At 38.3% G+C, this 20,412-nt stretch overlaps 1 protein-coding gene across 1 annotated transcript; it reads right to left on the bottom strand.

Annotated features, from left to right (window-relative positions):
* Positions 1-7,232: 7,232 nt before the first annotated feature.
* On the bottom strand, positions 7,233-19,737 carry LOC126920445 (forkhead box protein D3-like). Its single transcript, XM_050730811.1, has one exon. It carries the CDS (start codon positions 10,959-10,961, stop codon positions 9,888-9,890), a length of 1,074 nt encoding a protein of 357 aa, XP_050586768.1. The 5' UTR covers positions 10,962-19,737; the 3' UTR covers positions 7,233-9,887.
* Positions 19,738-20,412: the final 675 nt, after the last annotated feature.

Below are 20,412 nucleotides of genomic sequence, written 5' to 3'. Positions count from 1 at the left end.
TATAATTTAATAAACGTTACTTTTTGCGATACCATTTGGTTAATATATTACATACAGTCGGAGAATTTGCATAGGATGTTTTTATTTCAATTTTGCCGATATACGTATACTGTTTACCATTGAAGACTGTTATCACATTTAACGATTAGACTGATATAATGCAGGCAAGCTATGCCTTGAAAATGTTTGTTTAGTGCAGCTGATAATGATGGATTATTCCAATCTTTGTTAGTACATTATTTCAAATGCATACACAAGCATTTTTTCAATGCAGAATTAGATAATAGTAGTGCTTAGAATTTACGTGTTATTACTCATTCGCGAAATATCTCCGTTATATAAATTTTAGTAAATAGTAAAGGTAAACAGTATAAAACTTAAACATCGTCATATGTGCCAGAAACGAGAAGAAAATACATCAAAGACTAAATCAAACAACCATAAACAATACTCAAACGTCGTCAAACCTAAAGATCATAAAATGAAGAGAAATCTCGTCAAGAAATAAAAGAATACCCAAACATCGTCAAACCTATGAAAAAGCCTATGAACGAGAAAAAGAATTCTCCGAAAAATGAAGAAAATACTTGAAGGTCCCAAACTTCGTACAATCCCTCGCCGTTCATCGACCACTCCAAACTCCAAGCCGATCCAAACTTTAGTACAGAGAATGTTACCGTTTACGTAGGTTTGAAACTCGAGTATCCGAGGTATCGGTGGCTCTCATCGGCCAAAGTGGGAAGAAGAAAAGGGCCGGCGGCGTGTTCATCGTTGTCACGATCGTGGTTCCTCGGCCGTGTACACCCCTTTAATCGTTCGTCAAGTGTGTGTGTATTCGGAATGTAATATATCCTGGCCGACACGTGGCGGTCACGTGCTGCCAAGTGTTTGTTTCGGTTTGCATTGTCGCCACGGATACGTGGCGTTCGGAGGTGTGTCGCTTGGATCATCGCCGATCTCTCATCGTACACAGAAATGGAGGAGACGATACGTTCCCTTTCATTATTCCACGCTCGTTCGAGTAAATAACGTGCCAGTAGTCGACAATTAGGCCGATGGGAAAGAGATTCGTTACACGACACGGCACCCACTAATAGAGAATCGATCGAGCGACGGTACCTGCTGCGACGGGAGATGAGTTCTGGATGAGTCTTTTTTTCCAAGATTTCTTCGGTCACACGTGGGAATCTGGCATATACGGGATGATTTTATCGGTCGGATTGGTGGCTGATGAATTTCACTGGAAAACCACTGGACTTACTCCATCCTTTGTCTATCTTCAAATTGACATGGAAAAAGGGATAGCAGAGGTTTTTATTACAAATTGGTGAACCTGATAAAGGAAATGATATTATATGATAGATTTTATTGTAGAACTGATTGATTCGGAAACTGTAATTGAATTTGGAAGTTTGGTACCGGATGGTGGTTTCAATCGATTCTGTATCGATTTTATTATAAAATTATTTGTGAAACTTCAAATCATGTCGGTAAATGGATGTAACAAAATTATGTTTTAACGGAGGTTTCGGTGCGAGAATTTAGTTGAGTTAAGTAACTGTAAGTTAGCTTAGACGATTGGTCGAATTTTCATTGATTTTTTCCAATGTTGATCGGTAAGTAAAGGATAACAAAGGTTTCAATTAAATTTATGAACCTAATAAAGAGAAAGATAATACTATGTGGTAGACTTTATTGTACAATTGATTGATTTTATGTCTACTTTTTCAATTGATGTAACTGAGAATAATTTTTTAGTAAAGATATTAATCTTAGTGTTTACACTTGGATATATAAATCGCTGAAGTAGAATTTCATAAATTTTTTACTTTATTAAAAGCGTAAAATATCGGCTTACTTTTATGAGTAAATATTGCAAATATGTAACATTCCATACGGAATTCTTCAATAATGAATACCAGTAAAATTTGGAAGATAAAATATAGTAGTAGTCGTCCGAAGTGTGTGACAACGTGTGTTTTAATTTTCAAATTAAAAAGAATTCTCTCGGATACAATACAAACAGTGAAAGTGTGTTAAAAATATTTTTCACTTTCTAGGCACATAAAAATCTAATCAATGTAAAATATTATCTTTAAATATCTTTCCATGTTTTTTAACATTAAACGTCTGTCCTTTAAATTCTCTTCTCATTTGTTTACTTCGCTATGTTCCCACATCTTTCTCGTTTTATTGTCCTTTCTTATTTCGATATCACCATACAAACTACTAAAAAAAAATTATTTTAAAACATTATCTAAGTAAAAAAGTAGTATGTATATTTCCATTGTATATTTCATCGATTTTCATTTCTCAGTTCTTTTATTATTAGTTCACGTCTTTCCTTTCACTCAAATAATTATCTTTTTAATCTTCTGCCTTGAAAATTTCAATGGGAGATATAATAGATCAACAAATCCAGTGAAGTTTTTTAAATTAAAAAAATTTGTATCGAAGAAAAAATGTAATGAACGTTTATAAATTTCTTTATACGTTGTTATTTTTATTGTTTAAAATGTATTTGTATGGTACGTCTCTTTTGCTTTTCCACTTTATATCAGCGAGAAGAATGCGAGAAACAATTCTCACGTTATCAATGTTACCGTAACGGTGCCAGTAGAATACAGAAGGTTAATTTTGTTTCATTTAAGCAATATCGTTCTATTAGACTAATTGTTAGTTCGTCAAAAGGTAAATTAACGTAATAATATTTGATGTTCTTGTTGTTAAAGGAAAATGAGGAAATCTCTAATTCAAGAAACTTGGCTGATATTAAACACAATATAGTGAAACATTTATAACGAGAACATCCAACAAAATACAATATTTTTACCATTCTTTTTTTTTTTTTTTTTTTTTTTACTAAACCATAAATCGAACCAACATCGAATTATCTACGTAAATATTAACCCCAAAGTATATGCCCACTGAATTCCTAATTTCTCACGAAATTTTATAAACAACATCGTAACACTCTGACGCAATATTATTCCAATCAAAAAGAATTCCGTAATTTACTTGAAATTCATTAACCTTTCGATGAAAATTTTAACGATACAATCGACTCTATCACGTTTTCACAATGAAACTTTTTTAATCCGATAGCTCTTTTTCGAAATGGAAAAGATTATAAATGTTTGTAAATCGATTTATACAGTAGCCTTCCACCTCTCAAGGATGTTACTCCACGAGAACGAAGAATGAAGCGGATACGATTTCTTTTATACTTAACAGTACTTTATTGTTGACATTATTACACGTTATTATAAATCTATCATCTTGACACGTATAATACTTACTAAATCTACAGAGACAAGTGGTAACGGCAACCTATAACTAAACATACATTATAGCATCGGTACTTATTTTAGTAAAGGAACAAACAGACGTACCGCTTTACTTTCGTCACAATACCTTAACGCACGACAGTTCAAAGTCGACAAGATTAGTAAAATATACACCGTTCGAATAATAATTCTGAATCGTTCTCGAAACTGTCACTTCTTTCTTTCATTTTCTTACTCTCGTCTCCATTTCCTTTCATCTTGTTTCGTCTTGTTTTTACACGAGAGAAAAAAGAAATGAATAACACTCGCGATCGAATATTTATATGATACATTTAACTTAACATTAAAAATCTCTACAACTCTAGACCGATCGGTTGTGAATTTGTCCAAGTATAAAAGACTATCGAGTAAATCGTTTTGTACCCAAACGTCGACAATACGGTTTAGAATCGGTGTTTTCCTCGGCTCTATCGATCTTTCCCTTCTTTTAACTGACACAGATCGAACGGAATCTATGAAATCTCGTGAAATGTCTGCTCCTCTGCTCCTAGAATGCTTAACCCTCTATAACATCGAGACACTCGGATCTTGCGTACTCGTGCATTTGTGTTTTCGAATTTCTATTCTATTTATCATTCTGCTATAACATGTAAAAGATCCGTTTCAATGTTTCAGATTCTTCACCTAGATTCTCAAACGCTATAGCTATCATCCTTCACCTATAATACCAGCTACGTACAATTCCATGTATTTTTGCGTGAAATGATTTTAGAGAAGTTCTTCTGCCTATTCTCTTTGCAGTGGTAAAACGAATTTTCACGAAATTTAATTCGTTTTTCCATTTGGCCAAAGTTATATTTACACGATATCAACCTGTTAATCGAATCGTCTCTTAACACTAGAACTACCGGTAGTTAACATGAAGCTGCTTGTACCAAAACCATTCAAATGACTGGTTTTTAAAAAATACGTAACAATAGAATATTTTTATAGTTAATTATTTATTACTTTCTTATAGAAGCAATTCCATGTGTAAAAGTGTAGTACATTTTTGGTATTATTAATCCATCTGGGACCATGATCGACCTAAAGGAGGGTTGACACGTTTATAAAATTGTAGAACCAGTCGTTTTGAATGCTGTGACATTTCTAGCGTTAGCATCTAGCGATCTAGCAATCGGTCCGGAATTTTCCTGATAACTGATATCATCACATTGAATGATACGCGGTAAAAATTGAAAAAACGTGTGGCAAGTTGTAGAACACGAGGAAACTGGTTAATTGGGGTTCGGTAAACAGATTGCAGGACCCTTTTACACTTTGACAAGTACCAGTCATCTTCACTGGTATTGGTACAAGTAGCCTTGATACAAAATTATTTTCAGCTTGAGTACATAAAAAACAAAATAAAATTCATTATATTATTCTTTTAGTTATTTAGTTATTTAGGGAAAAAATATAACATGAAGTAGGAATTTTTAAATAAAATTGTAAAACCAGTCGATTTGACTGATGTGGTAGTTCTAATGTTAATTAGAAATTTCTATAATTATACCTATCATGTCTTCTACATATTATTACTTCCGTAACAATATAGAAAATCGATTGAAATTTGGTTGGTCTCAATTCTCGCAAATATACACATGACATAATTTGCTTCTAAAACGATACGCAGATGGATAAAGCACGTTTGAACGTAGAAATTACTATGTCGAAGGAATTGATAATTTTGACGAATCCGCTCGTCTTCGCCCATTCAGGGGTTACTTAAATTATATTATCAATTTGTGTCGTTGATTTTCCAAAATTTCTTCCAGTATTACCAGTCTTCGAGATGAAGAATACAATAGAGAACGACGATGTTTTGTTTGATGAAAACGAACATTTCATGTCGCTATTTATCATACTCGCTATTCGATTATACGCTACTTCCAAATTCTCTGATCGAAATCAGAAATCAATTAAGAATTTGTCAATCTGGTAAGCAAACATGTCAGTTATAGAGGGCTAATGCATTATCAATGGAACACGTTCTCGATCAGACATTTTTCCAGAATCGATGTGAAGAATTTTACGCTGCGGATGTGTCAGATTAAAAAGAATTTTAATCCAACGCTCGAACAACTTTGGGAGCAACAATTCTCCCGACGAAGAAAATCTATGAATAAGACAATGAAGCGTCATTTATCACAAATTACGCAGATAATTTTTAATATATACCGGTAGAAACTATTTCACATTTCGAAAATATTTCTTGCAGAAGATCGACTTTTCTCTGTTTTATGTTGTTTGACCATTCTTTGGATGTCGATGTGTCGGAGATGTATTTTTCCCGAAGGAGTCGCTAGCTTCGCTATTAGAATAATGATTTTCGTTATCACGATGTGCATCGTTCGCACGACTTGAAAACACGCACTAATCGGCTGTGTAATCAGATCTACATAAACGAGAACGATAACGAAAATAAGGAGCCTTGAAACGAATAGAAAACGTACGAACGTTTCGTTGTTGCTTCTAGTTTAACGCGTCACGTGCCATGCGGGTCACACGTATTTCATTTTCATTCACCGGAGAAGAGTATTCTACGGGGTTTGATCTTGAAATGAAACGCAGAAAAGCAAGTGAAGATACGGAGTATACCGATAAAGTAATATCTTTGTTATTCGACGAATACTTTGAATATTCTCCTTGAATATCTTGAGTGCTTTACAATATTGTGTATTCATAATTGAATGATTTTGAATATTTTTAAATATTATTCTTTAAAGGTCTTCAGTGCTTCCTAACACTATTTTTTCGTATCATTGAATATAACTGTTAAATGTTTCTATATATTCTCTGATATCCTTCATTTTCCAACGTTTTCAAATGGTGTTTTTTATTTGATACTCTTGAATAACTTTGAATGTTATTCTTGAATACTTTTGCAATGCTTGCAAAATATCGTTTGCTATCGTATTCCTGAAAACCTTTATAGAATAATGTTGAATAGTATTTTTAGATCTCTTTGAGCGATTTTGAATACCATTCTTAGATGCCATGAAGTATCTTCCAATACTTTTAAATTCTTTTCGATGTTATTCCCCATTATATTTTCTTCAATATTACATTAAATATCAAGTTTTTCAATTTACTCCTTAAAATTAATTAATTAAACTATAGAATTTTCAAACTTTCTAATTACAAATTATTTATTCCCCAGGGCACGGGACGCGTTAATAAAAGCAGACTAGCAATTTGTACATATCGTTCGATACTTTTATTCGTTAGAATATTTCTAAGCAATTGTAAGAACCAAACCATAGCGTCGTTCGATAAAAATCCACTTGGTATTTAATTAACGAAATTCCTAAACATACTTAACCTGCTTTTCGATCAACGAAATACAAATGCGACCGGATTCGTTGCACAAACGCTACGCTGCGCTGTTAAGTTCTTCTGCAATAATTCTTATCTGACAATCGTCATCGCACACGTTCGAGGAAAATTCACTAGCGGCTGGTATGTACACGCGTAGGTAGACCAACACATACGTAATCGTCATGGATGCGTATCTTTGCAGGGATTAATTGTAAATTATTCCATTCTCTTTTCCCGTGGATCCCTGCACATGCGTCTTATGCACGTTTTGAAACGCTCGAAAACAGACTCAAACACGCTGTTTCTGTATTAAAAATCGTCGACGAATTTCCGTCGAACTGTCATTTCGCATTTCTTCATTCTCCTATTATTTGCTTTTGAAAATCTTTTATGGAAAATCTCTCACCGAAAAGCGAACGAGAAAAATTTCCGAAGAAATATTTCTCTCCATTGTTTGTCATTGCGAAATTAAAATCCCTATTTGAGGAATTGAAACGGCAAATGACGTTAGTATCAATAAAAGATCCAAGTCGATTTTTCTATTAAGAGGAAATATAAATTTCACGTAGAATAAGAAGAGGAAAGTTATCAGTATTAAAATAATTTATTGTAGCTTCTAGAGCTGTGATCGTAAATCAATCGTTTTTAAAAGATAGAAGAATAGCATGTAATACAAATAAAATGATGCAAAACAATTGACTGATGCAAAACAATTCCTTATACCCAATTTATTCCTTTTCTAAATCCATTAAGTTGATAAACGCTGAAAGTCTATAGTGTCCAGAAGTGATAAATTGTGCAAATGGTAAAATTAATAGAAGGCAATATTTTTTCTATTGAAAACCTTCTAACGTTTACGAGTCATTTACGATTTCAACCCCTCAATTATAATTTCCTACAGCATAAAGTATTCTTTATGTAACTTGTTTCTTAAAAAAGAATTTTGCTTGAAAGTTGTGCGAATTACACTTGTGATATTGGCAATTTGATTTCTTTGTTAATTTCCCAATAGATTGCGTAGTGGTATTTTCGGAAACATGTTTCTTAAGTCGTAATCGATTTTGCAGTGTATCTGGTAACTTTCTGACGTTAATATACGGAAATTGGAAAGTTCACTTGGCCGAAGTCTTCGATTTTCCTTCGATTTCCTTCGTCTGTATCTTCGATCTTATATAAATAATTAATTCTTTGGAATAAACATTTGTACAGTAGCATTTCATTTCTAAAGAAATTTTAAAGGATTCGGACCATTATGATCTTACATCAACGTCTGCTTCATACACTGCTCGGAAAAAAGAGTCAATTATAAAAGAGAAAAACGAAGATTTCGTAATACAACGTTTAATCTCGTGAAACCGCTAAAAACCTCGTCAAACGATGAAGCGGCTCTCAAAATATCGCCAATCTTCTAATTGTTAGGTTGCTGTGCAATAAATGGCAAATAAATGGATTGAAATGTGTCTGTGTTCATTACGTAACTATGGCAATGATTATTGTTCCTCTATCGCGATGAGGATTACGCTTCCTAGAATAGCATGCCATTATGTTCGTGTATCTTTAAATAAAAAATTATCGGTGCAAGTCTTTCACAATAAGAATAATATTGAGATAATTCCAATATGAACAATGAAATAATTCCAGAGAATCCAATTGAATTAAAAACTAACATTTTATTATTTTTCTGCCTATTCCTCGAATTTATTGCCACGTATTCCTACATTTTCGAGCTTTTCGAAAATCTTCGTCGCAAAATTTTGCTTCCAGACGATCTACATTTTTCAAAGCGCTACGATGTTTTCTAAAATGTAAACGAGGCAGTAAATTACTAAGAAAAAAAAACTTGCATATAACTGACAACGAATTGTTCTTGGTCGAATAAACAAAAATAACCAATACAGACACGAATCGACCATTAATTTCCCAATCTAATGTTTCGAACAGTGTATCAAGTCGATTAGTCGAATGTTTCTCCGCGTAAATCGTTTCTTAATAAACCAGAGAAACGAAAGGATTGTGTTTCAAAGCTCGCGTTACTCGCACGCCGGTTAAAGATGTGCAGTTTCGTAAGACAATAAAACTCGATAAGGCTCGATCTTTGCGAATCGTTGCACGCGTTTTCGCTATCAAAACCTCCCGTATCGAGGATCGAACACGAGAATCAAAGGTACACGAATATGTTTCGTAATACGGAACGCGAGCATCCCCTATATGTGTGTGTATTTCTTTTTATTTTTTTCGTACAACGCTATGTACACTAAAACGTCTACTTGACCGAAAACCCGGCCCGAGCTTTACATTAAATCCGATGAAGAGAACTGACCTCCCCTCTCTATCGCTCTCTGCCACCCTCTCCTACCCTTTCACTCGCGCATTCTCTCTTTTTCTCTCACACTCGCGCAAACAATAGAAAGCTGAGCAAAGATTTGTTCGAGGATGTGCGTGTGCATGTGTCTGTTCGTGTGCATACGTGTGTATACGTGTGTACGTGTGTATATTTACAGTGACGAGATATTAATCTATCGTTTAAGAAGCCTCCGGCTAAGAATAGAGCACGGAGGAAAGAAAAAATATGTGAAAATAAACGGGGTTGAAACAGAGAGGATGGAAAATTATGAAGTTCGATTCGCGACGAATCGATTGTTCGTGACGACGCCGTACAGTCGCTAAGAATCGTTTCGACACGACCAAAGGGGATCTTTTCTCGTACTTAAACCACTACACTATTGCACTACACCTTTTTACAATTATCTCGACTCGTTCTTTTGTCCGTACGTTCTTCTCTCTCTTTCTCTCTCCCTCTATCTCTTTCTTGTTCTTTTTTACACAAGTACTTGTCGAAGTTGAAATCTTTGGTTCCATCGCTTTTCTTCCTTTGGTATCTAACTATTTTATCATTCTCCATAGTACGTATCACTATTCTTCCATATACTTTTGATTTCTGATAATAACGTGGAAGTGAAAAATTCTTTGCTTCTCCAATGCTCTTTTCTGTAAATTTTCCTCTTCCCTTCCATTCACCTTTACAGTCTGTAACCTCTTCTTCATCACCCAAAATCCATCACGAATGTCAAAAACATTCTTCACCATCTGTCCTTGCCTGTCCACTGAAGTTACCTTGAAAAAACTGCAATCTTCTCCGAAAACCGGAATCTCCGAGAAAAACTGAGATTTTAACTGAGATCCGGCCAATGCAGAGTGCCAGTCAGAAAGAAACTCGAAAAACTCGATCAAATAAATCCTCTAAACGAGAGGAGAGAAAGCCGACGCCTGACTCCTGATCTCCCTATGCTCCGACGGGCTGAGATCCAACAGCCCGCCACAATTCTGATCGTTTGCCGCCTGTTTACCGATCAGAGCGTCAATACTGAAGTTCCTCTTCTTGTCAGCCGGCGGATGGCTGCTCGGTATCGTGGTGGTCCTCGTTGGCGCGGGGTCGATTTGTCTGATCGGCGGAGCCGTGATCGGTACCGGTTTGTACAGTGGTGGAGGCGGTTCCAGGAAGCCACCAAGCTTCAGAGCTTCCAAGGTCGACGGGGAGAAGTCGAGCAGGGGCAGACCAGGTGGCGGAGACAGATACGCGGCGCTTGGATAAGTCAGAGCACCGGGATGACCACCGCCGCCACCAGGGCAAGGTCCTCGATCGCCGCAAATGGCGAAGGTCGCCATAATCGCCCTGTCTCGGAGCACATAATGCGGCGGAGGCCTCTTGTACCTCTTTCTGCGACGCAAAAAGCTCCCATTATCGAACATATCCTCGGCCAATGGGTCTAGGGTCCAGTAATTCCCTTTTCCAGGATTTCCTGGCTCACGTGGTATCTTGATGAAACAATCGTTCAGGGACAAATTGTGTCTGATAGAGTTTTGCCAGGCCGGGAACTTGTCGTGGTAATAAGGGAACCGTGACATGATGAACTCGCAGATTCCACTCAATGTCAGTTTCTTTTGTGGCGACTGAAGAATCGCCATTGTAATGAGAGCTATGTAAGAATAAGGTGGCTTGATCAAAGATGAGGACATCTTGTCGTTGCTATAAGACGATGCTTGGCCGGACGAGTTGTTCTTTTGTTGACTGTTGGCCGACATCATCGAGTAGTTCTTCTTGCTGCGACTTCCACCACGGTTTCTGGAGGACGCGGTGGTCGGCGGGACTGGAGAACTCGGGATGATTGGGCTGGACGATGACTGGGACGGTGACAGGTCGTTTTTGTCCAGACTCACCGGGTCCACGATCATGCTGCTGCTGTCAGAGTCGCGGTCGCTGTCCGCGCAGCCGTCGCACGACAGGTTCGACATCATCATCCCACGCGGTTCCATCGTGATCGCTTCATGGGCACATTTAAGCCTATTTTTTTCTCTCTTCTTTTTGGAAACTTTAGTTTCTCTGGTTCTTTGAAAATAGGCGAAGATACTCGTTGTTGTTCGTGCTCATGGTGTTCTTGTTTTATGTCACCGACGAGGGTTCGCTTTCGTGAATATTTATACGCGCTAATGTGTACTTCCTGCGCTTTCTTGAAATATTCTTTCGTTCGTTCTTCTTAAATTTTTTAACAAGGTATAAATGTAGGTTGTCCGTCGATGTTCAAAAGCACTGAACGAAATCGCGCGAGCATTTCTCTTTCGACATGTTTTCGCGAGGCAACTGTCACACACACGAGCTCCGTACGAATTGTTATCTTACGCTAATAGTTTGTTTCCACAACGATAACGAGCATTTTTCTTTTTACTCTTCTTCTCCGTGTCACCCACTCACTCTATCTCAAGGATGACGGCTGCCTGTGACGCACTCCACTTTATCGCTAACGATCTTGCGATATTCGCTAACCATCACGATTGCCCCTCATGCCCCCTCATCGAGCACGCTTCCCTAAAATACTACGATCTCCCTAATCTATCAGTTTCCAACAACAAGTCACTTCTCCCTTGTTCGATGTAACCAATCTCTGGTTACAGGATCACTCTCGGTCTAAATCCGACACGACGAGAAAAGAAAATGAAAATAAATCACAAGGAAAGTGGAAAACAACAACGATTCTTCCAACTGTTCGAATAAATTTCAATCGTCAATTGCCGGAGGACACAGTAGCCGCACTAGGTGTCGATTATCGAGAGAGTCCATCAGCGAGCGTTTCTACGCGATAGATCACGTTTGACGAGGTTAGGTGTACGAAATGCGGTCGAAGCTTATGATGCGCGGTTGCGAGTGTGCCAGCGCCGTGTAGGACCGTCTACGAGGCGAAATCGTAGGTCGAATTGATTCGAAGTGACTGCTTTGGTCCTACATGGGCGGACCAATGGGCGGGCATTTCAACCTCTCGTAAAAAGGGGATGAAGGGGTGGCGGTAGCGCTCCGGCTCTACCACCCCTCCAACGGCCGGTATTCCGGCGGATCCGGCGCGCTCCCTCCACATCCTCCTTCAGGAGAGAAGAGGAATCGTTGTCGTCACCACGAACGAGGAGAAACCCCCGGAGGGGACGTCGGAGTTAGGAAAATAGCGGGATAGATAAAGGGACTTTCGAGGCGGACCTGGAGGGGTAGAGAGAGGGCGAAATTGTAACACTCCGGGGGCTGCTTTGCTTTGAGCGGCACGGCAAAAGGACCAGGCGTTACGTACTAATAGAACCTGCCTGTACAGATTCTCCCTCCCCCCATTTCTCTCCCTCTATCTCTCTTTCTCTCTCTCTCTCTATCTCTCTCTAGAAGTATCGATACCCGTTTTCAAATGTTCTCGCTCACCTGCAACTTCCGCAGTGTAGACGTGTTGCCTTTGGTTCTTATGTACGAGGATTATGGGGTGAATGTCTGGTAAAGGATTTGGATATTTTGTCGGTGAGTTCGAGGAAGGGTGAAATGCTTTTTGAAATTTTCTAGAGGCTTGGTTTAAGTAGATCATGAGACAGGTTCGATTGATGTGACAGCGTAGAAGCGACCTTTGGAATATTTTGTTGGTAGAGTTTGGATGTGAATAAGGAATTGAGAATATTTCGTTAGTGAGATTGAGAAATGGATGGATTTGTTTTTAGTGAATTCTGCAGAGGTTCCATGGGAAGTATCTTGACATATGCAACATCGGTATGGTGTTACAATGGCGGAGATATTTTGAATATTTTATCGGTGGAGTTCAAGTAAGAATAAAAGTTATTCTTTTTTTAGAGGATTTCGTGGGAATTGGTATGAAATAATGTTTGAAGTAATAGAACAATAGTGTACGGCTTTGGAATATTTTATTAATGGAATTAAGAGATAAATGGTAGTTAGTTTTGAGGAGGTGGAGATTGTATAGAGGCATAGCCGACGTAAAATTTGAAACAGGATTAGAGCAATATTATAAAGAGCTTTGGGTCATTTCGATGGTAGAACTCAGAAGAGAATGGAAATATGGTGTTAATTAGTTTAAAATAACGTTTCAAATAGTATTGACAACAATCGTAGATGAGACAAAGTGAGATTTGTAACTCTAATTAGCATCAAAATGGAAATTATTCTTTTTCAGGAGTTTTGTAAAAAAGAGGACCCAATTAGTATTTGAAATTAGTATTAACAGTATTATACATTATTTCAGTAACTTCGTTGTTACCAATGCTACAAAACTTTGGCTGAAGCAGTGTGTAAAATAATAACGCAGTACTACGAAGCAAATTCCTTTGTGCAATAATACAACGCGATCTACGAGTCACATAGCTCCTCATAAATACTACAATACTGCCACATACAACGTAAAAATCACGATACCCTATGAATTTCTCGCCCGATCAATAAAACCTGAAAACCTCGCCAACTATCACAAATCGGAAATAAAAGAAAGAAATTCTTCAGACACGGCGTTTCCACAAAATCGAACGATAGCGAGCCTAATACGAGTAGCCGTGCAGGTCGCGAGATCCCGGCTAGGTTCTTGGATTTGCAGCCTCGAAATGGAGAACGATGGGATCCGTAGTATCGCCAACAGAGCGAGCCGAGCTGCACGCATCACGAGTTAACTTCCCTCAGGCAGCTCAAATAGAATCTGTATTACGCCGCGGTGGTACATAGAGAGAGGAACGAAGACGGGACACGAAACAGATCACGAGAAACAGAGACGAGGATCGAGCAAGTGAGACAGAGGAACACGATGATAGACACGAAACACGATAAAGGTGAGAAAGAGAGGAAGGGACCGAAGAGAAGGTGAACAGAAGAGAGAACGATGAATCTATTGGTGGAACGAAGAGAGTGAAAGGGAGTCGAAATGGGGTGAGACAGAGAGACATGGAGAACGATATAGACAGATGCGTATCTACCTGAGCGCACTATCGGTTCACAGAGCCGAGCAGAGAGCGAATATTGTGTTTACCCATACGCACGGCTTTGCGATGCAAATAATCTGGTATTATTGCACTTACTCCACGTACCAGCGAGGTTCTTCCGTGACTGGCACAGCTTCAACCCTTCTTTCCTTTCTGCATCCCTTGGCCAAGTATTTATTTGCACGATGCACGCACCCGTATATATCTATCCGTTGTATCGAAATCTATCCTGTTATTACTGTTTCTTCTAAGAGTCGCGTATTATTTCCAACGATCGTTCTTAGTCGCATCGATCAAGAAACATGGATATCCTACGCTCGCTTCTTGCACAATGGGGTTTACGATGGTTTCTCGAGTGATTCTCTTCGGATGATCGTGGTTATTGGAACGACGTTTTCTTGGATTATTTCGTTGAAGCGGTAGAGTAGGCTGTTGACGGTAAGTGTGGTAAGGGAGTTCGTGTTTTATGGGAAAGGAATTTTTGAAATATGGTAAAGTTGAGTTTGTTAAGCGATCGTATTCTAATTTTGTAATCTTGGGTTTTCATTTTTTCATATTACGTGTTTTATGGTTGTGTGGTAGGTAAGAATACGCTGTTTCGTATAGTACTGTGTATTTTACAATTATATTCTCCAGCATACGTGGCTTATACCGAATGATATTCTAATTTACGAATATTAAACGAAATTAACGAAACCTCTGATAAAATTAAAAGGTTTTTAATGAAACTGAGTGAATGGAATTCCTAGCATTTTCTAACGCTTTCTTCATATTCAGAGGTTTTAACCGCAAGAATATATGAAGCATCGAGTAATATGTAAAAAGGAGTAGTATATTTATAGGCACACCTTATAGAATTAACACAGTTTCTTCACCTATAAAACCATTTTCAAGTACAAACTGAATATAGGAAGTTATGCATGAAGGTACTTGATGATTTCAAAGAATGATTTATAGCTAGGAGACTAACCCAATATAGTGACGTTCGACTTCAGAAAATAACGAGTCATCAATAAGCAATAAACGAAAGTGATTAAGTTGATTAATTTAAACTTATCGAATATCGTAAGATATATTCGAATATACAATTTTCCAGTAAACACCTAGCACCAGTATGGTATACCTGTATTTAGACCTAATTAATTGATAGACTGCATCTCTCGCAATATAATTAAGACCTCGGTAGAAAATTATTTTATCTACCAGGTGATATATATCAAATAACACTTTAAATATTTTATATATTTTTCCATATTGTACGTACTTTGTGCAATTTTGCGCTCATAAATCTTCTACAAACGCATAAAAATCCGTAGTCTATTAATTAACACGTGCCGTAATACATAAAACGGTGTGCCAATACTTTTCCCAGCCACTGTATATATCTTCGTGTACTTCGTTTGTTTATCGTCCAGCAACATTCCCTCGACTGCTCGTTCAAGGAGAAACGTATCGGAGTCACAAGGAAGAGGAAGATCCCTCTTCCTTTTCACTGTCGCCTGCCGTGTCTTTCGCTGATTCAGCGATTACCACATTAATCTCAAGTTCTGGGTAGGTTAGGTTAGGTCGATGGACAGAGGAACAGACGGCGGGCATACCCGACCATAGAAACCCTTAGGCGTTTCGCCATTCACTTCGCGACGGATTGCGGATTCCACGAGTTCCACTATTCGATTCGATTGCTTCTTATCCATGGACTCTCTCGCCACGCGTATTTACCTCTCCTGATTTCTTCCCTCTCGATCTCCTTCCGGTAAATCTGTCGAGGGTGTCCCTTCGACTTATTGCACGCTTTGCCTCCTGCCTCTTTTCTTGCTCATACACTGTGCTCAGTACGAGGAGAAAAAAGGCTGCCTGGTTAAATGATTTCGTTGGTTAACCCTTCGAATGCCAACATCGTCCGTGAAGGTTTTTTTCTTCCAGTTAAGTTTCTGATTTTTCATCCAATTTTTTATATACAATCCTCGAGAGATTCCTCTTGGCGATAGATTTATAGTGTATTGTTTTTGTCTCTTTTCGATCTTCGAAGCTTCATCGTACTTGATATAATGTTTTGCAAATTTCGTCAATTGTTTCGCAGTTACGTTTGATACATCCATTGCGAGTGTCTTTTCAACGACGTTAAAGAATTGTGCATTTCATGAGAAGTAAGGAGCCAAAATTATTTACAATTCTAGCTGCAGAGTTTTCACGACGGTCTATAGTCCAAGGAAAATAATCACTACGTCGTCTAATTGGAATATGGAAATCTAAAGTATCCAAAACAGTCGTGCTTGACAAAGCAACCATCGGATCCTGAAACCTATCACAATCAACTTCAAACCGACATCAATCTGCTCAAACCTCGACGACACCGGATATCCGTACGCCTATCAACGTCCAATGTCTTTCAAAATTCGCAAGATCGCGTAGACGCGCGGAAGAGATAATTGACGTGTAGGACGCGTGTTATGATCGATCTCGCAAAAGAATCGCGAGTGGAGGAAACTCGAAAGGGCCGAAGGATCTGTCAGAGACCACCGAGCAAGAAGGAAGAAACGAGGGAATTGTGGAGTGAAAGGAAAAGGAACGGTGAAAGGGGATGAGCAGGGCGAGCAGCCAGGGCGGAGTCAGTGAAACGAGACCGATGAAAGTGTTTATGGGCAAAAAAAAAGGGACTGGCTGCGTTAGATGACTCGTCGACTTTCGACGAAAAGCCGGCAAGATTATGCCGCCATCTTGGATGTTGGTAAATATCTCGTGGCACAAGAGGCTGTCGAGTAAGGGATCCAGCATGGGCGGAGAAGTAAGCTGCTACTACTACTAGCAGAGAAGGGAAGACTACTGGCTTCGACGCTACGGTAGTTGCGCTGTAATCGTTGTGCACCGAAGACGAAGGAGAGACGATCAAAGCAAGAAAGTGAGAAATCGAGTCGAAGGCGAGAGAAAGACGAAGAGAAGAAGTGGAAGAAGCGAATAAGGAGGAAGAGGAGAAAAAGAAAGAACGGCGGAAGGGGGACAAGTTGGTTGGTGCACAAGAAGAAGGAAGAAAAGAAGGTGGTGGGTCTTGGATTTGATGCTAGTGGTAGTGGAGAGTGGAGCAGGGGTTGGAAAAGGTAAAGAAGTGCGAGAGGTCTTCGGCACAGAAGGCGAATATCCCCCGCTACAAAGAATACTGTCGGCTTTGCACCTTTTCCAAGACACCGTTTTTCCCGCCAGTAACTCTCTGCCTTTTTTCCACCCCAACCTCCTCTCCTTCAACGTCGTTCCTTTTTACCTCGTCGTGCTTACCACCTCGAGAACACCACTCCTACGATCCTCTGATCCTCTCTCTGTTTCGCGACAAGCCTCCTTCGTTCTTCCTTTCCTCCCTCTATCACTTTTCCTCTTCCCTTCTTCTTCTCCCTCCACTTTCGGCGTGACCGCTTACAACTCTGTCTTTCTGCTTCTTACTTTCTTCTTGTGTCTTCCTTTCTTCTTTTCTTGTCTTCCACTTTCTTTCTTTTTTTGTCTCCTCCCTCGTCGTGTCTCTCCCCCCTTTTTGATCGTAAGAGCCTCGTGTATGCGGTTAAAGAGAACAGCCATTTACCTACGCGATTCAGAGACGGCAAACTGAAGCTTCCTCTTGGCGAAAGAACCACGGATTTTCTCTCTGTAGAAGGCAACCGTAATCCCGGAATATTCTCTCCTTCTGTTGCCGGGCTTTACACAGATAGACCGACCACGTGTTTCGTATACAATTTCCTTGGACGCTCGTTAGGAGGAACGTTGCAGAGGAACGTTTCTGGAGTAAGAGCGGAACGACCAGCGATTCCACCGGAGCGGAGGAGGAGCACGCCATTTAAGCGAACGTTTGATCGTGTAAACAGTCTTGGGCTATAATGGCGGCACTCGTGCTTCTGTTTAAGAGGATTACTAACTTTGTTTCTTCGAGACAGTTCGGTTCATTAGAAATCTATCAGCGTATTTCTGAATTTTATATTATAGATTCCGGCTACTGACAAATACCTGCTTACATGTGCGTTTCCTTTGCGTTTCATATTGGATCTACCAAACATGCAATTTCTGTTAGTGCAATTAATTGTCATTTTGTTGAAGTAAAAATATTTTCATCATATTACTTTAATCGTAGGAGCCTAGGTACAATATATTTAGGAAAACATAATAAGTGGTATTTTAATATTAATTCGTCATTTGAACGAATGATACAAACGTATAATTTCTCAGCAATCTAAAAATATTATTCATTTGTTATTCATAATCATCTTTATCTGACCTTAGTAAATCCAAATACTCTTTTTCACGCATGTGTTTGATATCTCTCAATTACTATAATCCTTTGCAATATTAATTGGACAAATGTTAGTAAGTTTTCTGCTGTAAACTAAAGCATACGTTGCATGTTAACAACAACTGAAAGGAGAATAATCATCAAACGTGTGCAAAAAATAATATTTAAATATTTCGATATATATATGATATTATGCGTGTGTGTGTATGTGTAAGAATGTCTCCGAGATCCTTAAAATGACAAACAACAACATATTATTATCACGAATAAAGGAAAAAACAATTGAAAGTTGAAGATAAAATATAGCTATATTTTGTTTGATATTTAACTTTGAATACGAAAATAAATGAAATGGGAAGGCGGAGATAATAATGGAAAACAGGAGACTGAGGAAACAGAACGGTAATAATAATACAATAATAAGGTTCGACAACAAAATGTGAATTTCGGGAAAAGCAATATACGGATATAAAGTGATCACAGAAATATACATATATTTCTCTGGTACGTGCTTAAAAAGTATTAACATTATGAACCAAATAATGAATTTGTAAAAACGTGATTGTTCCGTTCCAAGGAACAAAAATTTGGATCTCTGTTAATTTTATAAAACACGTTTTCGCAGTTAAAAGGCTACCTTTAAGTCGAGACTTTAGTCCTTAGAACAATTCCTTTCAGCAATTTATTGTCCATTGTGCTCTCAATAGCCGAGTACTTTCAAAGTGTAAATTAGCTAATTATAACGATCAGATCGATCCTTGTCTAATTAGATACGAAATCTCACCTTCTTTATTGCGCTTCGAGCTCACAGAAATGCAATGAGTGATGATGCCCAGCGAGCGAATCTACCGATTGGCAATTTTCTTACGTTCGGTGATATCAGCATGCGTATTCTCGAGACTTCTCTTTTGGGCCCTGCTGAACGTCCGCCAAGCCAGATCAGTCTCGTGCGAGCCTTTCAACTGTGGACAGTGATTAAGTCGAAGAAAAGATGTCAACCGAATTAAAAAGATCGTTGTATAACGTAATACAATTATGGAATACAAAGGATGCTTGTAAAAACTAAGGAAGAATTTTTAGATCCGTTATATCTTTCGTATTTTGATCCCAGACTTTATATGCCATTAATTTCTTTAATACTAGACGATAATCAGAATTAATTACAAATGATTGAAAAATTGTACGCATTCGTTATCGTGATTTCTTCATAAAAATATTTCAAAAGAGAGACTCGATTTCTTGTATCTTAAACTTTATTAGGAGAGCGATGAAATGATTCGTAGATACTTTAAGAACATCTAACGATACTCAAAAATGTATAGCAAATTACTTTACTGCCACCACAAAAAAATATACATCTTCCTCAAATGGTTTAGTTACGCCAACAATAATAATAATTAATAGTCTAATTTTTTGTATTTCAAATTTCTCAAAAGTGATAGACAAATTCTATAGGTATGCTAAAAAATCCTAAAAAATATCATCTTACATCAAATTTTAATTCAATTAAAATCTAAATCTATATCTCCTCCGTGCTAAATTATTACACATTCTTAAAAAAAAAAAGAAAGAAATAAATATACAAAATCGCTAATTCTGTATTACCGTTTTTCCATCGTATAATTTCTCTAGATTCGCGATAATTCGAGGTTGGAGCGAGGCGGTCTGTTTTGAAATTCCAACGCGTTTCTGCCGTGTCGTTTTTACTCTTGAGCCGGCGACATCGTTAACGTCATCGAGGCGACGCTCGTTTCACTGGCGCGCGCGCGCGCGCTCGTGCACACCAAATGGAGGCCTATCAATATTTCATAAGCCTGGTAAAAAGGGACGAGTGTTTACAGCACGCTAAGCGACGAATCCTCGATCTTGTTCGCCGGTTAGCCATAAGTGTCTTCCCTCGTCGGAGAAATTTGCATGCGATTGAATTTCAAATTTCAGCCGCTCTGTGCTCTCGTGACCGAAGCCTCGAGCACCTTCGCCCAGTCCTCTTGCTTTCAATCCCGCGCGAAATGAAATTGTTATTAATGTAGTGTCGCGTTACGCCTCGACGAATCGAAGCTTCTTTTAAAATTCCCGCTTTTGAAGATATTTCAAATCGGAGAATATTTTCGAAGAAACGACGATTCTGATTTTTCCCCCGGGAATAAACGATTTGGCTGTATGAAAGAAGGTTCGTTTCACGATCTATTGATTACGCGAGATAATCAATGC

Source organism: Bombus affinis, chromosome 9 (assembly GCF_024516045.1).
Source record: "Bombus affinis isolate iyBomAffi1 chromosome 9, iyBomAffi1.2, whole genome shotgun sequence".
NCBI classification, from domain to species: domain Eukaryota; kingdom Metazoa; phylum Arthropoda; class Insecta; order Hymenoptera; family Apidae; genus Bombus; species Bombus affinis.
The sequence above is the reverse complement of the archived record's forward strand: the minus strand, read 5'-3'. Positions and strand labels throughout refer to the sequence as shown.